Raw genomic sequence first — 23,480 nt, forward strand, 5'->3', positions numbered from 1 at the left:
TTCTCAGAGCCTCAGCTTTATTTCCAGCTCCTGTGTCCTCCCCATCTCTGCCCTTCTCTACCTCCCTCCCTCCTTCCTTTCTTCCCTCCTTCTCCCTGAAGGCACCAGGCAAACAGAGAGCCACACCGGACATGACAGGAACTGCTCCTCCTGGCAGCTCCAAGGAGGACCTTCTGCCCTGATATTATCTTGTGCCTTTGTGCAGGCTGTCGGTGAGGATCCTGTACTTCTGTGTTACCTCATCAATTCTGGCAGCTGCGCAGGAAACAAATAGAAAAATAAGTTGAAGGCTTTTGGATCTGAAAGAGGCAGAAGCTGGCAGTCTGTACCAGACCCCTCCCACCCTCCCACCAGGTTCTAGGGATGACCAGGTGGTAAAAGGGCCCACCCTCACCTGGTCCTCAAGGGAGCCAACTTCCACCACAACCCTTGTGAGTGCTAGGCCAGCAACAAAAAGGTCCAAAGTTAGAGCACACTGACCATAGAACAATATGCAAGCTCAAGCCCAGGGGTTGTCCTGGTTTTGATGTGAGCTCTCTTTTAATAAGAACAGTATGTGCACACAAGCTCAGCCACACAGAATAGCCCTAAGGCCTTAGTTTCTACTGTCTGCTGTACCCCCAGAAGCAGCTGCCACAACCTGAGCTGCCCAGCTTTGTGGGATGTACCCTGTAAGGGCACCTACCTCCAGGGCCCTGACCAGAAAATAACAGGGTGCCAATGAGGGGCTTTTGCCCAAATTCTTCCTTTGGGCTTTCCTTGTTTTTTAACACGTATTATGTTATGCGTGTTTTAACATGTGTTATGTGTGTGTGTGTCTGTGTGTGTGAGCGCAGACACATACACACACATGCAAGCATGCTGCATGTGGCCCAATACACATGTAGAGGTCAGAGAACAACTTTAAATTTTTTTTGATGTATTTATTTCAATTTTCTGTGTATGAGCAGATTGCCTGCATTTATGTAAGTGCACCCATGTCATGCAAAGCCTGCAGAGGCCAGAAGAGGGCATCACATCTCCTGGACCTAAAGTTAAGGATGGTTGTTAGCTGCCATGAGGGTGTTAGGAATCACTTTTGTGTGTATCTCACTGTAACACTTACTTTTATATAAATATCCACAAGTGATGTTACAGAATAAGCCCCACTAGGGGAAAAAGTCAAAGTTATGGTTTTGTTAAACTGAGCCCTGCCTTCTAGGTTTGGCCCCAGCCTGGAGATGCCTGCTGCATTGGGAAGGCTGGAGCTGCTGCAGGGAGGCCACTGAAGAAGCTGCCTATGTTGCCCACCCCTAGGCCAACCCTCTACTTTGATATGTGGTACATGGTGACCTTCTCACCCCACACCTCCCTTCCTTAGCTTGGGACAGAGCTTTGTGGAGCAGGGTCCAGGAGTCCTGGGAGCACTTAGAAATGGGGGGGGCAACTTAGCCATTAGAGGCTATATCCGAGGCTTGGCGGTTGAACTCTTTAGAGCTGTGGGGCACACAGAATTAACAGGAACAAGCCTGGGGGGAACCTGGGCTAATAGCCAAGAAGCATTTTTCCTAGGGTCTGGACTGCCCTTAGGTGGAATCTGCCTTTATCAAGTCCTGGCCCCACTACAGTAGATAGCAGCAGGCTGGTTCCAGGGTTGTGTCCTTTGGGTTCCCCCAGCTCTGGTCTTGGAATGGGGAGCCTTGTCTGTTTCACTTCAGCTCCTGTAGATCCAGTTTCTATGTCCTGTACTGTGTGCTTACTTTCCCATCTCTCTTCTCTTTGTTTCTAGAGACTCCCTGCCTGCCAAATCATCATCTTCTGGTCTTTACTCTTGGCCGGGCTTTTACAGTTGTCCAGGCACATGTGATTGTCATGTTGGTTGACAGTTCTCCAGGTCAAATTTCCTATGCATCCAGGTTTTCTCTCTTCAGGATACGCGTTCTCTGTCCCCCTGTTCCCAATCCTGTTCTGGAGCACCTCTAGAGTTGGGGTATGGTGCTGCTATGGAGGTTCTATTCTTTCCTGTGAGGGTGTCTAGAGTTAAGAGTTCTGTGGAGGGCAGGATAGGTTGACAGGTTGACTCAGCTTCAGGGGGAAGCAGCTGGGTCAGCCCTCAACACATGGACCCTCAGAAGCAAGAGAGGTGGTCTCTGTAAGGACTGCAACCAGTCACATCACAAGCTGCTTTGCTTATTAGCTGGCACTGTTTTCTCCACAAGAGAGCAGGCCACCTATGCCCTCTCCACAGACTGTTTCCCCTGCTTCTTTTCTGAGGCAGCTATTGGATCCTGGGACCATACCAGTTAGTTGGTTAGTTCCATGAGCATGGTACCTGCCTCCACTGCTTTCTTGGGCTGTTCTGTCACTACAAGGTTCCTACCTGTGGGTCCAGCAACTCACTGCACCCCCTTCCACACCTGTTGACCTGTCTCGTGTGCTAGTATTATCTGTGCCCTCACATACTCTCAGTTCCAACAGGGTCACTCTGTCCTCTAAATCCACTGATATTTTTCTAGCAGCACCCATTCACACAAGACTACCAGCCCAGGAGGTATACAGTCCTTTACATAAGGCTCTCACTTGATACTTGGGGACATGTCACCAACATGGCTCAGGTACTGGCACCCAGATCAGTAGGAGGAAAACAGCACAGAAAACAGACCTCCCATGGGTACAAGGGAGGTAGTTGCCTGAGGTGGTGCCCACAATACATCAGGTAGGAAAGGGGAAGTGAATAAAGATCCAAGTGGCTTTGGAGTGGATTTGCCACTGGTCCTTTTTTTCTGGGCATACCTAGTGCCTATGAATTTGTCTTGAAGCAAATCAGGAAGCCGTACCCAGAGCTGAGTCAGGAGCCCCATGTGAGGTCCTGCTCCACTAGCTATCTCCACATCTCTGAGGTTACTGGGAGTCAAAGCATGGGGGTGGGAGCGGCTCACACCAGCACTAGTATGCGCTACTCACCAGTGAGAGCACCCTGTTAAGACTATTAATGATCACTATACAGTAATAATAGCATGGATTATGAACAATTTATTAATAGCAATTATACAGGCTGCAGTGAGAGTCACAGTGACAGTAATGATTTCAGTAAATGCTGTAATAAATTTTAAAATGAAGGATCCTCTTTCACCTCAATCAGTAAGAAAATATTCCTTAGTGTCTGGTATACACGTGGCAGGTGTAAGCCAGGGTCAGGAGCAGTGACAAGGCAAGGAAGCACAGGTCAGAAGCAGGGCCAGGTGGTACAGGCCTATAATCCCAGGTAGGTAAGCCTAGCTACTCAAGAGACTGAGGTGCACATATCACACATTTGAGGCCGGCCTGGGCAACTTAAGTGAAAATCCATCTCAAAATTTAAAGTTAAAAAAGGGGGCTGGGGTGGGGAGAGGAGGGCTAGGATATGTTTAGTGGCATAGCAATTATGTAACATGTATGAGGCCTTGGGTTCAATCCCCAGTACAAGGAGAAAAAAGTCCCCAAAGGGAGGTGGCAGAGAGGCTGTGCTCTAAGGCCACTACTTAGGGTTTTATCAGTGAAAATAATTATAGTCAAGTGTTTTAGCTGCTGCTGGCTAGAGCACTGGGAAACAAAACACTAATCAAAAAGCTTGGAAGGAAGGAAAGGCTAGGAAACGAGCTGTCCACAGGGGATCCAAAAAGGTCTGGTACAGTCCCAGGAACCTAGAAGGTCATGTGTGTGTGCCGAGGGCTGTGGAAATGCCCAGGAGAATCCTAACAAAGCTCTGAGTCCTCCCCATAGCCAACCAGAGGAGACTGAGGCTCTGAGCCAACAAGAAGTGAAAAAGAATGAAGAGTTGTCAACTGCTTGACTGTTGATGAACAGGATCTATACATCTAGAAAGTTCAAAAAGCTCCAAATGAGACAAATTTACAATGGTTCACACAAAGACACATAATCAAACTGGTAAAAAAAAAAAAAACAGAGACCAACAGAATTATCAAAATAAGAAAGTAAAGAAACTTGTCACACACAAGGACCCTAATAAGAATACAAGTGGTTTTGTAACCAAAGCTATGAAGGCCAAATGACAGTGGGATGATATATTGGTGAAAGTATGAAAGAAAATAACTGTCATCTAAGAGTTCTATAGTAGCAAAAGCTATCCTTTAAATATCAGGAAAAATCAGACCCCTCACAGAAGTTTCTTTGTACAGTGGATGGCAGAACTCAGAAGTGGGCAAAGCATAGAGAATAAGAGACTGTGGAATGCTCAACCATAAATAGGACAACTATATCACAGCCCCTACCCCCAAGGCTTAGGGACCATTGTGGAAGATCGAAGAGCCAGAGACTAGGAAGGACTTCAGCAAAACAGTGTCTTGTGGGCATGACAGAACTGTTGCACTCATGAATTCATGGCAGCTGTGGTTACGTGCACAAGATCAAACCAGTCAACATTCCAGCATGGAGAGGGGAAAGTCCCCAACTCTTTGAGTGAGGAGCTACAGGCAGTTCACAACTTTTGGTAAAGGGACAGTTAGTTTTCCTTAAAGATGTGCCCTCTCACAGCTCAACCGCAGTCCAGTGGATGGCCCCACACCCAGGAAAATATGGACAGCACAAATTGGTCTTGGGAGTGGGTTATAAAAAACAACCAAAAGGGCATGAAGTTGGGAGGGGTGGGAGTGGGAAATAGATCTGAGAGGAGTTTGGGAGAAGAGTGGGTATGATCAAAATACATTGTATACATGCATAATACTCTCAAATAATTGCTAAGGATATTATATTAAAATGTTTTTGTGAAGGAGAGAGCAAGACAGTCCCAGATCAACAAAAACTGAGGGGCTTTGTCACTAGTGGACCTTCCCCACAAAAAAAAGAATGAACACTAGACAGTGACTTATCAACCCATATCAATATAGATTTCCAAACATAGGTGTGGTGATACACACCTGTAAACCCTAGCACCTGGGAGGCAGAGGCAGGAGGATCACTGCACACCTGAGGAGACTAGCCTAGTCTACATAGTGAGTTTCAGGTCACACAAGGCTACACAGTCTCAAAGAACCACTAACAAAATCATAAACTCCAATAAAAGTAAAACCCTAGGTAAATACAAAAATGAGTGTATTTTTGTTTATAACTCTCCTCTAATTCAGAAGGCAACTGCATGAAGCAATAATTATAAATCCATGTTGATGGATATTCAATACATGAAGTTGCCATGTATATTTTAAAAAATTGCGCAAGGGACAGGACAAAGGTTATATAAGAGCAAAACTTTTTTTTTGAGACAGGGTCTCACTATGTAGCCCCAGCTGGCCTGGAACTCACAATGTAGACCAGGCGGCTTTGAACTCACAGAGATCTGCCTACCTCTGCCTCTGGAGTTCTGAGATTAAAGGCGTGCTCTTCCATGTCCAGTCAAAAAGGTTTCACATACTATTAAAATTAATTTGGCACCAGATTGTTTTAAGCTGTCAGCTATGATCCAAAGGGGAAGTGGTGAGAAAATAAATAAGAAAATAGAGTTCAGTTTAAACATACAGCCACCAAATGACTCAACTTGGGTCTTTAGACCCAAGAGAATCAAAACACGTGCACACAAAGAATCTAAAAGCACTATTCACAACAGCTAAAAGAAATAACCTATAAGTCTATCAATAAATGAATTCATAAACAGAAATGTCGCAGGCCCCTATCAGTCATAAAAAGAAATGCAACATATGAATGAACTTTGAAATCACTGTGCTCAATGAAAAAAAGACCAGCCAAAAAGGCCGCATACTGTACAACTCCACTTATAGGAAAATGCCCCAAAGAAGCAAATCTATAAACACTGGATCAGTGGCTATCAGGGACTAGGGGGAAACAGGAGAGAGGTTTTAATGGTACAGACCTTCTTTAGGGGGTGATAAAAATATTCTGGACTTAGTAGTGATGCTTGAGCAACTCTTTGAATATCGTAAAACAGAAAAAAACTGGACTGCTCACTGTTGAAAGGGTGAATTTTATGTTAAGCAAATTATAGCTCAGTAAAGCTGTTATTAAAATAGGGCTGGGGTGTACCTCACTTGTATAACACATGTGAGGCCTGGATTTCATCTCCAGTGGAAGGGAGAGAGGAAGGGAGGGAAGAAGGGAGAGAGAAGGAAAGGGAAACTACATTTACCATCTTCCTATGGATTTATTTTGCTATTTATTTTCTGATCTCTATGGTGCAAAGACGGGGGAAAAAAGAGAGAAACAGAATAGAGAACCCAGATATCCACTTATGTAGTCCTGATACTTAATGACTAACAGAGGTGATGGCTTACTTGACCAATGGGGGAAAGAGTGTGTTTCTGTTAAGTGGTACTGGGCCAGACATGTATCCATGCTACACAAAAATCAAGTCTGTGAAGATTGCCAACTGTGGTATATCAGAGTGGGAATACATTCTGTAGTAAACATAAAAGATGCCATCCATAAAGGGATTATGGCTACATTTGATAACATGTAAATTATGCAACAAAAGACTAGACAAAAGTTATGAAAAGATAAGTCACATCGTGGAAGATGTACATGCAATATTAAGCATTTGATGACTTGTATCTACCATATATAAAAACAGCTGCAAGTCAATGAGAAAAAGACAATCCAACTAAATAGAGACTTCAACAGACCCTTCACAAAAAGGAAATCATCAATGAGCAATAAATGTATGAAAAGTCCAACCCTGTCAGTAATCAGAAATGCAGCATAAAGAAGCAGCAAAACATCTACCAAAGGCATCAGCTACAAAGTTAGTCCACGACAAGTGCTGATGGGCATGTGCAAGGTCACACAGGATACAAGCAACATGACAGAATGAATTCTACTCCTAGGAAGACATCCCATAGAAACTGGCACGTGTATACACAGGGAGACAAGTTCAAGAACACTCAGCAGTGGTATCTGTAAGAACCTCAAACTTCCTTGATGTGATGGCTGACAGCTGTTATCCCAATACTCAGGAGGCTGAGATAGGAGGATTGTCAACTGAAATGAGCCCTGTGTCCAGGAGGAGTGGAATGAAGTTTTAGAGCACTTACAGCACAGTGTGACACGGGGTATGACAGAGCACCATGTGGCAGAATCAACAAACCACAGTCCATTTAAGTAAAAATGAAATTTTACTGAAACACAGGCACAGTCATTAACAGGGAGCCAGACATGGTGTTGCAAGCCTGTCAAACCAGTACTCAGGTGGCTGAGGCAGGACGAGCACCCAGAGCTCAAGGGAAACCTAAGCTACATAGCAAGTTCCAGGCTAGCCATGGCTATATAGTGAGTGAGACCTGTCTCAAAAAAAATGAAAGGAAGGAAGGAAGAAAGGAAAGAAGGGAGGGAAGGAGGGAGGGAGGGAGGGAGGGAAGGAGGGAGGGAGGGAAGGAGGGAGGGAGGGAAGGAGGGAGGGAGGGAAGGAGGGAGGGAGGGAAGGAGGGAGGGAGGGAAGGAGGGAGGGAGGGAAGGAGGGAGGGAGGGAAGGAGGGAGGGAGGGAAGGAGGGAGGGAGGGAAGGAGGGAGGGAGGGAAGGAGGGAGGGAGGGAAGGAGGGAGGGAGGGAAGGAGGGAGGGAGGGAAGGAGGGAGGGAGGGAAGGAGGGAGGGAGGGAAGGAGGGAGGGAGGGAAGGAGGGAGGGAGGGAAGGAGGGGGAGAGAGAGAAGAAAAAAGAAGAAAAGGAAGAAAGGAGGAAAGAGAGAGAAAGAAAGAAAGAAAGGAAGGAAGGAAGGAAGGAAAGAAAGAGGCAAGCCCCTAGCATTCCCAGAGGGCTGGCGTAGCACAGAGAGAAAAGGCAGAGCCTGCACTACGTGGGCACTGGGACAGCTGTTCCTCGTCCCTGGCAACATACCTAGACTCATTCCGGAGTTGTTACTGCCACAGTAGTTCAGCTCGCCTTGCTGTCTCCTTGCTGCCTCCATAGCTTCCGCAGAGGTGTCAGTGACCTCCATGACTGCTCTCAACAGCTGCCAATGAAGGAGAAGACGTGTGGACACTCAGTGAGGCCAGTGTCACCTAGAGATGGCATCTCTTGCTCTCCTTCCAAGCTTCCACTAAACCCCCGAAAGACAGCCAAGAGAAAGAGACAGAACTAGCAGCTAGAGAGTTGCTCTTCAACCCCAGGTCTCCTTCCCTCTGACTCAGTGGGACTCCATGCTGTCATGTTATTTTGGCAACCTTCAGTGCCTAGTGCAGGGTAGCGCTTCATATTATCCCAGCTTGAGCAAAGCAAATGGCAGGCAGGGTAGGAAAGCAAACGTCCCATGAAGAAAGTGCCTGTGTGCTGAGCTACGCCCTAACCCTCCCCCTGCTGAGGCAGTCTCATGGGCAGGCTGTCCAGAGGTTGGGAAGTCTCAGACTTTCTTGTTACAATCTGAAATCAACATTACGGCACTATGAGCCAAGGTCAGAATTGCGTACACGGCAGCTACAGTGATGGGAACTAAGCCTAGCTGCTGAGGCCAACCTCTGAGAACCAAAAACATGCAACAGTGAAGTGAGTCACTTTCACTCAATGGCTTTAGTCACATAGGTGGTTTCCTCCCATCTCATCTGTCTGGCCTGGTATGTGGCCAGATATAAGACTGGAGGCATCTCGGGATGTTTAGGCATAATACAAAAACAGAGCAAGACCAACATGAGCATAGGAGCTAGGTCCAGGGTACCATAGTGACTGGAGGAGAACCCAGTGCAGCCAATGCAGGAGCCTCCTAACAGGGAAGAGAGGTGACAGCGGAAAACCTTCTCTTGGCAACAATGTCCACATCAGCTGTCATCACTTCCCCAAGGCATCAGAAATATCTGTCCTCACCTGCCAAAGATCCCAGGTTCAGAGCCCACTACACTACTGCCTCAAGGTATCCTGGCCAAGTCCTCTCAAGCCCTTTTCCACCCCTATTCCTGTCATCAGGGGATGATGATGAGCTCTAGCCTGGTAGGCATGTGCTCTTGGAGTGCTGGGTAGCAGGGAAAGAAGGGGGCCTTACTTGGCCACAGGAAGCCAGAGTCTGATACACAGCTTGGACAATGGGGCCACTCGGGTGCACGCTGGGTAGTGGGCGCTGGCAGCACTCGCCCAGCTCGTCATCGTAGACTTGCAGGAAAGCCAAAACGAGCTGGTAGAAGTCAGAGATTACCAGGCGGAGCTTCTGGTCTATGGTGCTGGCATTGCTTCCTGCTTTATACTGTGCAAAGCACTGCAAAACCAAGGGGGATGGTCACTCGATGCCGCCATGCCCAGTCAACCCATATAACACAATGGACAGGTTGACAAGGAAGCCTCCATTGAGGAGACAGGGGGGCTGAATGGAGCCTCAGCCCTGCTAATGGTTACACAAACCTCAGTTTCCAGTCAAACAGCGTGACCAATGGATGCTAAGAAAGCTGAGTATGACAAGGCATGTGAAGGCACAGACTTCAAGCCTGGTGCATGGCTGCCACCTGAGGCCCATTCTTTCATGTTCTGATCCTCAGCACCTACTTCCCCACTCCTGTGGACTGAGTACCTGCCATCTCGCTGAAGTCTCACAAGCATACCATGCTGTTGGGGAGGGGTATCCCTTGCCCTAGAATTCAGCAGAGCCTGTTCCCTAACTCCTACAGTTCCCAGAGTTAGTGCCCCTCACCTGGTTCCGGAGTGTCTGAAGCTTGGTAGCGCTACTCTGCAGCTGCCTGGCCAGGTCTGCCACCTTCTCCCCCTCTGACTCGGCAGAAGTGCCAGCCCTACAGGAAAAGAAGGAGGGACGCTGCCAGTTCTCTGCTGCTGCTGTGGACAGTGCACCATGGTAAGGTCCGCCTTAGGGGACAGAAGCAAATAGGGAATGGAAGGTGCTGGGCCCAGAGCCCTCATGGGCACCTACTTTGGCAGGTCATCACTTGGCTTGTCGAGAACAGACTGAATGTCCAGGGGCCATGGGTCACTCTCAGGTTTCAGGATCTTCCACATGTTGGGGCTGGAGAAAAGCTCCCCCAGCAAGGCCTCATTCTTCTCTGTGGTATCCTCAAAGTGTTCCTTCAGGCTGCAAAAGCAGGCCAGGCCCTGGCTATACTGTCACCAGCCAGCACACTGGGCCAGTAAGCCCTCGGTCTCCCAAAGAAGCAAAAGAGTTCAGGCCAAAGGACAGGGAGCTCCACTGCCGGTATCTCTCCCAGCCGCCACCTGCTTTGTCCCCTCTGACAAGCCCTTGTCCACAGGCACCCAGTTACTCACTTTTCTCCTATACACCTGAACTGGTTCCCCGGAGGCCCGCAGTGCAACTACAAGCTGAAGACACAACTATCCCTTGTTGGTCCACTGCCTGGACCCTGTCCAGCAAGCCCAACCCCAACACAATGGCGGCAGGGAAAGCTGTCTGTACTTCTTCTGATTCCAGGACCAATATGAGGTTACTGATACCAAAGGGGACAGAGAGACCCCAACTTGAAGACACATCTCCCACGATCCCAACCATCTCCATAGCTAACACCAATACCAGCTGTCAAACGGACCCAAGTGGGCCATTGGTACCTTTACCTAGAGCTACTGGAGCATCCAGCAGCTAAGCTCCGCACTGCATCCAGCAACTGGTCCATGAAGTTCAGCTGCTTCTCGGGATGCTCCTGGCCCTGGCAAAGAAAGCCACACACATTCAGCACTAGACCCAGGCCAGGCCTGGCCAGATGCTCCAGGTGTCTGATCCTATGCTGCCCTTGTCATGACCAGTGGCAAGAGGAGGCCTGGCCTATCAATTCCTCTTCCCTGTCCCTGCCCCCCTATTGGTAGCCTCTTGAACTGGCTCAGGTTGGCATCCTCAGGCTTCTACCATCAAGTGCTCCTTGCTGAGCTCCAGTACCCAAACCCAATGACGCCAGGGAGCACACTCTGAAAAATGGTACTGAAAGATACTACAGTGTGAGTTTGTCACACAACCATTGGAAGGGCTTATTGGATGGGTGGTTGGCATGCAGCAGGGCCCACTAAGGCAGAACAGAGTTCACAGGGACCTGATGATGGTCCATTCCTCAGGGACACCTCCAGGCCAACATCTGTTATGCTCAGTCAATCCCTCCTAGCCAAGAATGGCACAGATTAACCAATATGTGGTTACTGATACCAAAGGGGACAGAGAGACCCCAACTTGAACATGAGGCCTGGAGGTGGCCTGCTCTCTAGCAGGGGTGTAGAAGTTCCATCTGGAAGGCCAAAGGCTTCAGTGAAGCAACTCATACAGGGTTGACCTGGTCTCCTATCTGCCTATCCACCCAGGTGATAGGATGCTTGTGGGGAGCAGCCCAGCCAGAAGCCCAAGGCTTGCCTCCTTCTGGAAAGTCACTGATCCCCAGGACCAGACACTCTATGACTGCTGCACAAAGCCCCGTGTAAGCAGGGCATCAGAAAGAAAGTGAGGCCTATCTTTTGAGTGTTCCTTCTTATTGCCCCGTCCTGGGACACACTGTTCTCAGGACAGCAAAGTGGGAGACCCTCAACCAGCATTGCCAGGAACTTATAAAAAAAACTGTGAGAAGCACAAACACTGAATCTGGTGCTAAATGCAAAGTCTGAAGGGAATGCTAAGTGGCCTCTGCTGAGGAATAGACTTGGGGGCAACAGGGCCTCCTGTTCTTTGGTACCAAGTCTCAGAGCTCCCAAGAGACCCAGCTGCCACCTGTGTGACTGAGTCAGCATGATCAGTGCCTCCAAAGCTTCCAGCTGTGTCCTCAACGTGCCACTAGCTTCTAGGACCTTCTTACTCTCTCTTGTTGACTCATTCTCCCCATCTGCTCAAGAAATACACCTACAGAGCAATCTGAGATAGAAGGCAGCACATTGTCCAAAAAGGAAACAGCCCAGACTGAAACACAAAACTGGCTGTCACTCAGGACCTCACAAAGCTTTCACCAGTGACCTAGGACACCCCCGTCTACCATTTCCACTCAGTGAAAAGCTGGCTCCAGCAGCACCCCCACCAAATGGCCTGGAATGACTAGGCAGTCTGCTTAGAGTTCCATCATCACAGACTGCCCCGTGCCGTCTTGGTCTGTGTCTCCCTGTAAGCTCCCCAAAGCCCACCAAGGTTCCTTCTGGATAACCAGGACCCAGCCCTCAAGAGTTTCAAGGGTCCTCACTGGCCCCAGTGCTGGTCTTGAGCAGGCTGGTCTGCGGCCGCATCGCTGAAGCCCATCACAACACCATACCCCATCTGTCTCCTCTGTTTCCCAGCAAAGGGCCAGACCCAACAAGGACACTCTAGAAAGGTCTGAAGAATGAATTCACAAGGACTCAGATCTCACCATGTCCCAGGATACCTCTGCCTATCTCTGCCTTACCTGTCAGCAAATGGAGAAGGTCTGGCTGAATCCAGCCACTCCCCCACTTTTCCTACTAGAACTGCCACATAAGCCATCAGTTTACATGCCTGGCCACTGTTACAACCTGCCAACATGTATCCTAGTAGCCACCCCCACCCCACTCCATCTTCATACCTTAGCCACAGCTGTCACTGCCATACTCCTGCTCCCACTGCTCCTCAGGTCCAAGCTTCCCAGTGGCCACAACTACGCCCTACACACCAAGGCCTATCCTAGCCTACAAAGTCCAGCACAATCCACTCACCCCAACTCTACAACCTTCCCTACCCTTCCACTCTGCTCCAACCTAACCACATGCTGGCAGTTTCCTGAACACATCAAGCACAGGCCGCCCCAGGGCCTTTGCACTTGCTGTTCTCCTAGACGTCCTCTTTTCACTTGGTTGCACTGATATTTTTTGTTAAGATTTAATTCAGTCCATGAATTTTGGTTATTAGGATAGTCACAGCCCTGAGCAGTTATCACCATAGTCACATTTTAGAAACAGCTCTATCACCCCCAAACACCTACTGGCAGTCATTTCCCATTGGCCCCTTCCCTAGCCACTAGGAATCACTACGCTCCTAGCTTTCTTTGTGGAGTCTCCTCTTCTGAACAGACCACATCCATGTGACCTTTCATGTCTGTCTGCTTTCACTTAGCATAATGTCCTCAAAAATCATATTATCACATGTAACAGCAGCTTCTTCTTTCTTGTTGAAAATGTCTTCATCTGGCCATGTGTGGTGGCACACGCCTTTAATCCCAGCACTCGGGAGGCAGAGGTAGGTGGATCTCTGTGAGTTCGAGGCCAGTCTGGTCACCATGCCGAATCCAGGCCAGCTAGGGCTACAGGGAGACCCTGTCTCAAAAAGACCAAAAAAAAAATGTCTTCATCCACTCACCAACTGATTGGCATCAGGAATATTTCTACTTTGGGGCCATTATGACAACAGGAATTGTGGTTGCATGTATTTGAAATCCTAGAACTGCTGGGTCATATCATTGCTCCGTGTTTGAATGACCAAATGGCCTTCCACAGTAGCTGTACCGTTTCATGTCCCTACAACCAATACATGAGGGTTCCCATGTCTCCCCATCCTTGCCAACATGTGCCATTTTCCTTTTTGTAACCCTGGCCACCCTGGTAAATGTGGTGTGGTGATCCCATCTGAGTTGCACTGCTCCTGTTAACAATGAGCATCTTCCCGTGAGCCTCTTGCTGGCTTTTCCTCTCTGCCCTCTCAGTCATACAAGTAGGTAATTCATAGATAGAGGACTGAAAAGGGGTGGCCCAGGGAACTGAAAGTGTCAGATGGCACAGAGGAACGATATGGAGACACCCCACAAACGGATTTAAAAAGCCTGGAGCTGCTCTATGTGTGCACACCTGACTGATTACCCAGGCCCAAATCCCAGGCTGACCACTGGGTGGCACACATGCAGGATGGAGGAGAAGAAGGTGAGCAACTGTAGGCCAGAGAGGAGTAGAGCCAGCTGCAGAAAGCAAAGCAAGCCTAGGGCCTGCTAGAATGCACCCGTCACTACTCGCCACAGAAGATAACAAGATCCAAAGAACAGCCAGAATGTCCAGGATGCAACCCAAAATCACCAGAGATGTGAAAAATGATAAAGACCTCAACTTGCACTAGAAAATAGGCTCATCAGATGCCAACGGGATTACACAGATGGCAGACGAACTGACAGTTTAAACCAGCCATTAGAAAAATGCCTGAGTAAGCAACTGGAACAGGAAACAAAAAACATACAGCATCAGCAGAGAGCCAGAAGATAAAGGAACCATGTAGCGGCCTTCAGAACCAGAAAGCACCAGAGAAGCAAAGGCCACTGGATAGACTACAGGCGATAAAGACAGCAGTGTTGGTTCACAGAGGTAACAAATGTGCTGATAGTGAGCGAGGCTGGCATGTGGGGGCAGGAAGAATTCTCTGTGCTTGCTGCTCACATTTGCTGTGAACCTAAAACTGCTCTATGTAAAAACAACCCTTCACTGGACAGACTCAACAGCACAATGGAGCATAGCCCCACTGAAAAATTGTTCGCTAGTTCCTCAAAAACGTCAATATAGGATCACCACATACATAGCAAATTTTACTCCTAGCCATATACCTAAGATATCTGAAAGCAGAGGTCAGTCATAAGCACACATAAAACTGTCCACAGCCCTGTCATCTGCAACAGTCAAACAATCTGAAACAATTATGCGAAATTCAGACATTTTAAGCGTAGGGTAGGGTTTCTCTGACTTGACTACAAGATTTCTCTGACTAGATCAGGGCCCCTTCATATAGAATCCCTCAGACAGGGGAAAACACATGGGCTTGGGAGCCAGGGGCCTAAGTGGAGGCCTGGTTCTGCCACCATGTGACCTCAACTAAGTGCCTGTCACCAGTCTGGGAAACAGAGCTAAGAAACAGCAACTGCCAAGTGTAGGTGTGACAATGAATGGTATATAAAGCATCTACTGGGGGACTAGGCATCACAAGTATGACAACATCAAATGAGGACAGGATGCACTCTGTCCCTTTGGTCATCATGAGCCAGACATCTGCTTGTACCTCCACTGCAGAACTCTCCACTCTGTCCATCACCTTAAGGGATTCCAGGCAGTGTTTAACATGGGGATGTTTAGAACAACAGTCTTGCCAGGCATGCAGGTTTGGGGGCCAGAAGCTCCCTCTATCTCCTCAGCAGGCCAGGAAAGACAGTAGATATCTCCTCTACAGGGACAAGGTCCTCTCTTACCATCAGAAGATTCTGGTCATCCAGCATGCATAGCATCAGCTCATGGCCTAGTTTCGTCATCTCTGTTGGAACACAAAGACCTTGTCACTACAGACACCCACCCAAACATAAGGTGGACACGAGACATCCCAGAGCTTGGAGCACATACGGTGATGAGGCTTATTCTTCACAATGGTGAGGACAGCCCCACATTCTGAGACCAGACTAGGCACAGAAGATCTCCTGTGGATGAGGAGGCTGCTGGCACACCATGGTGCCAGAGCTACCTCTTGCTATAAGGCCTGTACCCAATCTGCCTTTTTCTGGGTATTAGTTTCCAGACCTAGAAATGAAGGGCAGGCTGACCACCATACTCTGTGTACATGGGATGGAAGCTGGCCAGCTGCCTGAGAAGCTACCAGAGGTCAGGGGGCTTCCAACATTGCATCACATGCCACCCTCTCAGAGACCTCATGAAGCCAAATCAAAAGGACCCAGGGCATTTGTCCATATTCCAAAGCTTTCTCATTGCTTCCTTCCCTGCTATCTTGGAGGTGAGTCTGGGCGGTATTTTATAAATTAGGAGTCTGAGGGCCTTCAGGGGACAGGAAACACCCAGCCACACCTTCCAGGGCATCCAGGGCATTGTTGAGTAGGTGTCAAGTATATAAACAAAGGTCAGTTCGTAGAGCCAGTGCCAGCATTGAGGCAGAGCCTTCATCTCCTCACAGGCAGACCTAGGCCTCAGCAGAACTGCACAGCACATGCTGTGAAAGATTCAACAGAAGTGAGCAGAGCATCTGTGTGAAAATTCTGTGACCCTGGGAATACTCTGCAGATGACACTATGCCCCGTAAGCTAGCCTGCTTCACCCACAGCCCTTAACCCCATGTCCTCCTGACCCTGTCTTCCTCCCAGAAAATCCAGAAACTTCCCAGCACACAGTTCTATCCACTCCCCAGTCTCTCACCTCAGTCACTGCAAGAGCCACACTGCTGTCCCTGCCTCTGCTGGGGCATTCCTAGTCTCACCACAGTGGCCCTGGGGAGACTAATGAACCCAACAGATGGCAAAGCTTTCCTTGGAGTAAAAGCCAATGACCTTCCATGGCCTACAAGGCCTACCTGGCCCTTGCCCTATCCCCTCCTGCTCTCCCTGACCTCACTATCCCCTCTATCGCAGTCACATCTGCTCTCCACCCTTCCTCAAAGCTGCCAAGCATAGCCTACCTCAGTCCTTTTACATTTGCTGTCCCCTTGCCATGGATACTACTCCTGCCATCAGCCTGGCTCTGTTTCCCACTTTCTGCCATTTTCTGTCAACAAGATTACCCTTCCTCCAGCTCCTCCTAGGCAAGACCTTGCTCTTACCTGGCAGCTTATAGTCCTTCTTGACACCTCAACACTGAGAAATTTATATACTTCTGTGTTCATTATCTGTGTCACCCATCAGCTAACATGTAAGTTCCATGAGGGTGTTGTACCCCACTATTATGCCCCAGATTCTAGACCACTGCCTCACACGTCAGCCAAATGAAGAACGATCCTAACCCCTGCCTGTCCTTATTTCTCCTACTTCTACTTGAACAAGCACTCAGCACATTCTTAGGAGGCAAGCAAAACTGGGGCCTTCATCCTCAATTTCCTGAGTGAAGTCAAGGCTATGGCTGGGCAAGGCCAGACTGAGGGCCAGGGTTTGCCCATGTGCACCAAATAACTCAGTCTCTGAAGGAGTCATGACAGCAGGAAATACAAGAGCAATGGAATAAAGGCACAACTAGTCTGAGACCCAGCACCCCACTTCAGCCACAGGGACAACTCTCCCCAGATAACTGATTTGGCAGCACCAGCTGGTGCACAGTACAGTGCTCCAGAGTCCAGCTCACCCATCCTGCAGTGGTTCAAACAGACATAGGCCAGTGGAAAACGTAGCCTTTGAAATTCCATCAGCGTTTGGTGATACCACTGGGAAGGTAAAAAAGCTTGCAACTTACAAAGATGGTATTTTCACTCATTTTTATCTAACATTCACACAGGGTTAAGGGCTGTTTCTTGCCAAGATACCATCAAACAAAAGTAGTTACAATGCAAGCTCCATCAGAAAGCAATCAGGGTACTCTTGGGAATACCATGTAGACAGACTGTGTATACACAGCAATGAGACTGGAAAACAGATGTCTGACATCAGAAAGAAGCACGCTCTCTACCTACCAGTGCTGTGGTAGACCAATGTACTATGGGATCCCTTTGGGAAGTCTCCCACTCAGCATGCCGCAGAGGCCCTAATTCTGGAAGACTCTAGCAATATCCACCATCCAGAATACAAGATTAGTTGATAATGAAAACTTGGTAAGAAGCTGTGACCAAGCTCAGAAGTGCCCAGAATTCACCAGCAAATTCCACACTCCCATAAACAGACCTACCCTGGATTTTCACATCCATCGAGGCTCCTTTCAGTGAGCTGAACTTGTCCTGGAAGGACGGACAGGCCCTGCAGAGAAACAGCAAAGTCAGTCAAGATGTGACTCCTCACCACCAACCCTACAAAACCTATCTCTAAACAGTGAATTACTTGTACATATGCAAAATGCCAGTGAAAAGCCACTTTTAAATGGTTCATTTGATTTCATTGAATTACTAGAGGAAAAATACTTCAGAAAATTTCCCTCAGAAATATGAATGTAAATACTGAAAGTTCTCACAAGAGAAAAACTGTGGGTGCACAAGAAAGGAAGAACAAGGCCATCCATAGGAGAGCTTGGAGCCTGAGGTCTTAGCCTGGGTAGGGACTACTGGGGAGTTCTTTCCCACTCAGCCCCAGCACACTAGTCACTGTCTCATTCCTGTTCAGTCTGGCTGGCCGTGGTAACGCCTTTCAAGAAATCCTGTGGCCACCTTGGCGGCCTCAGTCCCCAAGGCGCACTCCCCTCCCATTGGGCTCTACTCTTGGAGTGCAAGCTGGCTGGGGTCAAAAGCTGGCTTTCCCTTGGGTATTTCCAGAGCCGCATATTTCTGGGCAGTGACCAACACAGCAGAGTATGCAATGAGGGAAAATGGTTGCCTCTGCCATTAATAAACACCAATAAACACTGTGCTCTTTCCAGAGAGGGTCATCTTACACTTTTCAAAAAGTTTAATTCACACTTGAAAGCTGGGGTTAGCCCAAACATAGGCCCCCAGTTTGGGTTTAAAAAAAAAAGTTATTGCCACAGCACCCCATCCATTCCTATGAGTGCTGTTTACAGATGATTTTGTAACAGCTACCCTAGCGGGATCAAGCTGAAGAGACAGAGACCAACAGTAGCTGGCTCTTTGTAGAAAAGCCTTGCTTAGCCCTGCTTTGAGACACTTGAAGGTTCCTGCTGTGAAAGTGGCTGTGGTCACTCAGCTGTGCAGCCCTGGCCTTGGGGGTGGCACACAGATAAGCATAACAATGAGGCTCCTCAGTAAGCATCTGGCTTGAGAGACCTGTTAGCTGGGTAGAACTGGTTCCACACATAGCTGCAAATAAGAAGTCCTCCACCACCTCCCACCCAGTAGGAAAGGCCTATCCAGTGCTGAGCTCCATGCCTGGTTTGGCTCTGAGGCCCTGGGAACATGCTTCCACCCTCTTACCAGCTCAAGGACCTAACTAGGAGCCCAAGGCCCCTTAACTAGGAGCTCTGGCTACGAGGGGCAGGAGCAGGCGCCCCACAGATAGCAAAAGGTTCTTTCCAGAGGAGACTTAACTCTACCCTCTATTGCCATCAGCATGGTGGTGGCCTGGTCCCCAGAACTTAGACCTGCTGACCCAGTGCGGTGGGAAAGGACACAGTGACTGAATGGGATGAACTGCAACCAGTGTCTAGGCTTCAGGATGTACTTAGAAGAAAACTCTGGTTCTTCGCAAACTGGGTAGGGAAGGAGAACAATCTAGAATGCTAGTTTCTGTTCCTGGGCTTCTGGGCAATGTCCCTGATCATAAGGTGCTCGTAGAGCAGATGGTAATCACAGCTCTGCTGCAGCCAGCAGTGTTAACTAAGCAGCTGCTCTCCTGGGGCTGACTGGGTTATGGAATGCTCTGAAAGGACATATATCACCCAGGAGACACCCCCATGGAAAAGGAAGAAAACAGCACATTACCGTATACACATCCATTCCACTATGTCCAGTCGGTACTTCGAGGGCCTACATAGCAGCTCCAGAATCGTTTTTGGTTCTGTGATATATAGACCATCGAGGAAGGGGCAGTTTAGACCCTGAGCAAGGTAAAGAAAAGTCAGAAGAAAGCTTGTCACTACAGAGTGGCAGTGAATTTGTCAGCTTGTGTTCATTGGGGGGGGCGCCGCTAGCACGATCCCCTGGGCTTTCCTTCCATCTTGCCAAAAGTTCAAGTTCCTCATCCTTGCTCACCGATCTCTTGTGACCTGCTGCCGCACTGCTTTTAAGTGTGCCCCCTCTGGGTTCTGTGGCCACAGAAGTAGGAATATACTTGAGCCTGGGACTAGGGAGATCAGACGGGTATTAGTATGGGGAGCAACGGGCCTGGGCTCAAATGGGATAGCTCCCTGACTTCATAGGGTCATTTCCTCACTGCTGCGTGGACCTCCCCCCCAATCGTACCTGGAGATCCTGTCTCTGACCAACAAAGTGGCAATGGGCTCGGCTATTCGTCCCCCAAACGTAATCCCCCTCAGCTCCTGGACTTTGGGGCCTGTATCCTCCATCTCTACACCTGCTCTAAGTTCCCTGCCCCCATCTCGCAAAGTTCTATGGGAAAGGCATGAGCAGAGGTTTGGGGAACCCCAAAGAGCAAAGCGATGCGCCACAAGCCTCCCTCTTGTGGGACCACAGGGTGCAGCCGGGACCCAAGACTGAGGCCCTGTGGCGTCGCAAACTTCTGTAGCAAGCCCCTAGAAGGCCTGGGCCCAGGCCCTGTTGGGTCTTCCACCTACAGGGGCTCCCCTGGTCTCCAGTACCTTCAGCTTCTCGAACACCTCTACAGCCGCCTTGAGCACGTGGTCGTCACCCTCGTCCTCACAGTAGTTGCCCCCCGAGCCGCCGCCGCCAGAGGCACTCTGCTCCGCCATGTTTCACGCTCTGAACCAGGACCGCTCACGCCCCCAGCTTTCTGGTCACAGCCGCTGGACTAATCACACGTCACTTTCGTGCCCTTTCCTCCCACTGGTCCCCGCGCAGAGGGGCGGGGCCACCCGTCAGCCGGTAGCTCCTGAGGGCCACCCTCTTCCTCTTCTCGTCTTCCCATTGGCCTGCGCCTCCGCCCACTGCCTGCTCACGCGTCTTACTACCACACGGAGGCGAAGGGGGAGGAGACGGAGGCGGGGCTGGAGGCAGGGGCGGAGTGGGACGGAGCAAAAGTGGAGCTGACTGGGGCGGGGCTAGAGAGGGGCGGGGCGAGCAAGGCACCCGGAAGCTACCTCTAGCTCTGTACGCAGCCCCTCTTGGTGGCAGATGCTCCGGACTCCTAGACATCAGGCTCGTCCAGAAGAGGGCGCTCCTACCACGTTCGGATTCTTCGCTTTAGCTGAGACTATGGTCCCCAGAACGGTAAAAGACTTGAAGAATTCACCTTCTAACTCAGAGTTCTATCTTCTGTTTCCTTTGCTCACGCTAAGGCAGAGAGAAGGTTCTTATAGTCAAATCTGGCCCTGCCGCTCACTGACTGTGTAGTTTTTTTGTTTTTCTTTTTGTTGTCTGTTTCTGCCACTCACTAGCTATATAATTTTGGGGGGGGGGGGAGTTGAGGGGTTTTGTTATCTGTTGCCTCTAGAGGCAGGTTTCACTATGTAGCCCAGGCAGGCCACAAACTTGTGGCCCTCCTAACCCAACCTCCAGAGTGCTGGGATGACACACCACACCCAGAAAACCGTTTAACTTCGAACTAGCTACCTAACCTCTCTGTACCTCCCTTGTCCTTACCTAGTAGGATAAATGAGTGCAACCTACCTCACTGGTTTGCTATAAGAATAAGAGACAGTAATTTCTATAAAATTCCCACGACATCACTTGGCAGGTAGAAAGCATCCTGTAAATGTTCACTATTATCATTATGCTGGACCCCACCTCCCCCAGCATATCTTTTACTTTTGTAAATGCTCTTGTGGCCCATTCCTGCACTGTCCATTTACAAATCTCTCTGCATCTTACGCTTCCAAAACTCAATACATTTGGAGTGGTATTGGTCAGCCTTTCCTCCCCAAAATTCCAAAGCCCCAGTTCAGTATCATCCAACCTGGAGATCAGCTGATTGGATAAGGCCAAAAGGAATTGAAGGGTGGCTGGTGCCCAGGAGCCAAAATCCACCAACAGTTCATTGAAGTCAGCATGTCCCTCCTCTGTGCACTGTACTGCTATCTCCTCAAAGAGGATTCATGAGGGCACATTAAGAGCTGAGGAGAAGTCAGATATAAGGCACTTGGAAGTGGAGGTAGGAGGATCAGGAGTTCAAGACCATCCTCAGCTACATAGTAAGCTCCAGGCCAGCTTGAAGCACATGAGATCCTGTCTCAAAAATAGAAAGAGGCAGGGGTCTGCTGAGATGATTCAGCCAGTGCTTGTTGCAAAACCATGTGGACCTAAGTTTGATCCTCCAGAGCCCATGTTAAAAAAAAAAATCCAGGCTTGTCAGCATATTTGTTTTGTTGTTGTTGTTGGTGGTGGTGGTGGTGGTGGTGGTGGGTTTGTATTTGGTCTTTTTGAGGCAGGGTCTCCCTGTAGCCCCGGCTGACCTGAAACTCACTATGTAAACCAGGCTGGCCTTGAACTCATAGAGATCCGCCTGCCTGTGCCTCCTGAGTGCTGGGATTAAAGGCGTGCACCACCACGCCTGGCAATTTGGCAGCATATTTGTAATCCCAGTGCTGGGAAAATGAAGACAGGAGAATCCAAGAGACTTTCTGGCTGGCTAGTCTACCCAATTGGTGAGCTCCAAGTTCAGTGAGAGACCCTTCTCAAAAAATATAATGTAGAGGGCTGGAGAGATGGTAGAGATGTTAAAGGCTAAGGCTAATAACCCAAAACTTAAAAAAAAAAAAAAAAACCAAGGGGAAGAGCAATTAAAGAAGACAACCAACATTGATCTCTGGCTTCCACATGTATTCACACACCCACACTCACACATATATGTGTACACACACACACACACACACACACACACACGGCGGGGAAAGTTGCTGGCAGGCAGCTGGAGTCATCACAGTGACTAGAGAGAGCTCTCAGCTGGATCCTGGGAGGAGGGAGTGGGCCAGAGCTTGGGGCTAGGCAAAGTACTTCTCAAGACCCCATTCCAGCCTCTACAAGGATGCTGTCTTGAATCCTTCTGGAAAATGAGGGTCAACAGGGCTTTTAGTTATTCTCGGTTGTAGTTTTCGTTTGGTTTGGTTTTTACTTTTTCCTGTCTTTCTGATTTTGTTTTTTCTTCCTTTCTCTTTAGAAAATTTCATTTCAATCATGACCCCAGCTCAGACATTCAAATTCTTGTGGGTTTTTCCTGTGGATCTTTCCTAGGACTGGGGAATTTGGCGGGAGAAACCACGGCAGTGTGGCTCCCTCCCTCCACCCTCCACATAGCCTCTACTCCTGAGGAATGGAGAAGAAACCAGCCCCTGTGTATTCTGGAAGAAAACCCCCTTCTCCACCCAGTTCCAGGGAGCCAGGGCACTGAGCAGGCCTTTCCCCAGCTCAGCAGTTGTCTACAACTCCAGGCAGGGCTTGGAGGGATTAATGAGGCCTGGGGAACTGAAGCCCATCTGCAAAAGTCATGGAGGCACCAAGGCCACAGCAGCAGGGGCCAGACTCCCTGCCCACATGGCCTCAGTCATGGCATCTCCCAGGCATCCTCCAATGGAAGCTGGAGTGGAAACAGAGAGGGTGATGGGGCTGCTCCGTAAGAATATAGAGCATCAATGGTAGAAATTTCTGGAAACAGAATCAAGCTTGACACAAGGAAGCACTTTTTCCAGAAAGGACTGTCTAAATGTGGCTGGAGAAGGGGGATGCTACATGTCTTGGAAGGTGTGCATGCCAGGGAGGTAGATAGAGACATGGAGGATGGGAACGGGCAGACCTCTAGGGACATTCCTGTCCAGAGGCTGTGACTTCTGTAAGGGAGGAGGGGTGGAGATGAATTACTTAGGCCCATTTTAGGGGAGCTGAAAGACCTTAAGGCCTGCAGGAAGGTTTGTAGGGGGGCCCTGGGGGACCTTAGGCAGAACTGGGCATTAGAGGAAGCAAGAGTCAACCTGTGTAATTACATGTTTTCCTCATAATTGAGGAAAACTTGGCTATGGGTCCCAGCAGGACCTAAGCCACGTGTCAGTGTCAACATAGGTTGGAAAAGAAGAGCAGATGATAGGCACTGGCCCTATAATGCAAGGAATGGACTGGCAGCTGTGAATGCACATGAGTCCCCTCCATTTATGCAGCTGGACTCCTGGACTTGGTTTCC

The 23,480-nt window shown here is 49.1% G+C and overlaps 2 protein-coding genes across 10 annotated transcripts in view; one reads left to right on the top strand and one right to left on the bottom strand.

Annotated features, from left to right (window-relative positions):
- On the bottom strand, window positions 1–20,593 carry Haus7 (HAUS augmin like complex subunit 7). 2 transcript variants are annotated; one of them, XM_008829516.3, is made up of 11 exons: window positions 20,452–20,593; window positions 19,993–20,162; window positions 19,157–19,272; window positions 17,458–17,525; window positions 15,057–15,118; window positions 10,477–10,568; window positions 9,824–9,982; window positions 9,590–9,686; window positions 8,951–9,160; window positions 7,816–7,930; window positions 1–255 (listed from the first exon to the last, which is right to left on the bottom strand). In XM_008829516.3, exons 2-11 carry the CDS (start codon window positions 20,101–20,103, stop codon window positions 185–187), a joined length of 1,101 nt encoding a protein of 366 aa, XP_008827738.1. In that variant the 5' UTR covers window positions 20,104–20,162; window positions 20,452–20,593; the 3' UTR covers window positions 1–184. The 2 variants fall into 2 exon arrangements, with proteins under 2 accessions (XP_008827738.1, XP_029417686.1); XM_029561826.1 differs by lacking the exons at window positions 8,951–9,160; window positions 20,452–20,593 and having other exon boundaries at window positions 19,993–20,137.
- LOC115069685 overlaps window positions 20,463–23,480 on the top strand; it is a 16,852-nt gene continuing 13,834 nt past the window's right edge. For 7 of the 8 annotated variants that reach the window (XR_003848924.1, XR_003848927.1, XR_003848929.1 and 4 more), the window contains exon 1: window positions 20,489–20,581. The gene's annotated coding sequence lies outside the window, so the exon portion shown is untranslated. Of the gene's footprint in view, window positions 20,582–23,480 lie in introns of all 8 variants that reach the window. The other variant, XR_003848925.1, reaches the window with a different exon arrangement.

Source organism: Nannospalax galili, unplaced genomic scaffold (genome assembly GCF_000622305.1).
Source record: "Nannospalax galili isolate Female #2095 unplaced genomic scaffold, S.galili_v1.0 scaffold513, whole genome shotgun sequence".
Classification (NCBI taxonomy): Eukaryota; Metazoa; Chordata; class Mammalia; order Rodentia; family Spalacidae; genus Nannospalax; species Nannospalax galili.

Excerpts from the sequence above, each read along its gene's own strand:
- Haus7 (XM_008829516.3), bottom strand. The coding sequence starts at position 20,103 with ATGGCGGAGCAGAGTGCCTCTGGCGGCGGCGGCTCGGGGGGCAACTAC. Across the intron at positions 19,273-19,992 it reads AGGTGTTCGAGAAGCTGAAG|GGTCTAAACTGCCCCTTCCT; the intron begins GTACTGGAGACC and ends TACCTTGCTCAG. Across the intron at positions 15,119-17,457 it reads GATGGATGTGAAAATCCAGG|AGATGACGAAACTAGGCCAT; the intron begins GTAGGTCTGTTT and ends GTGTTCCAACAG.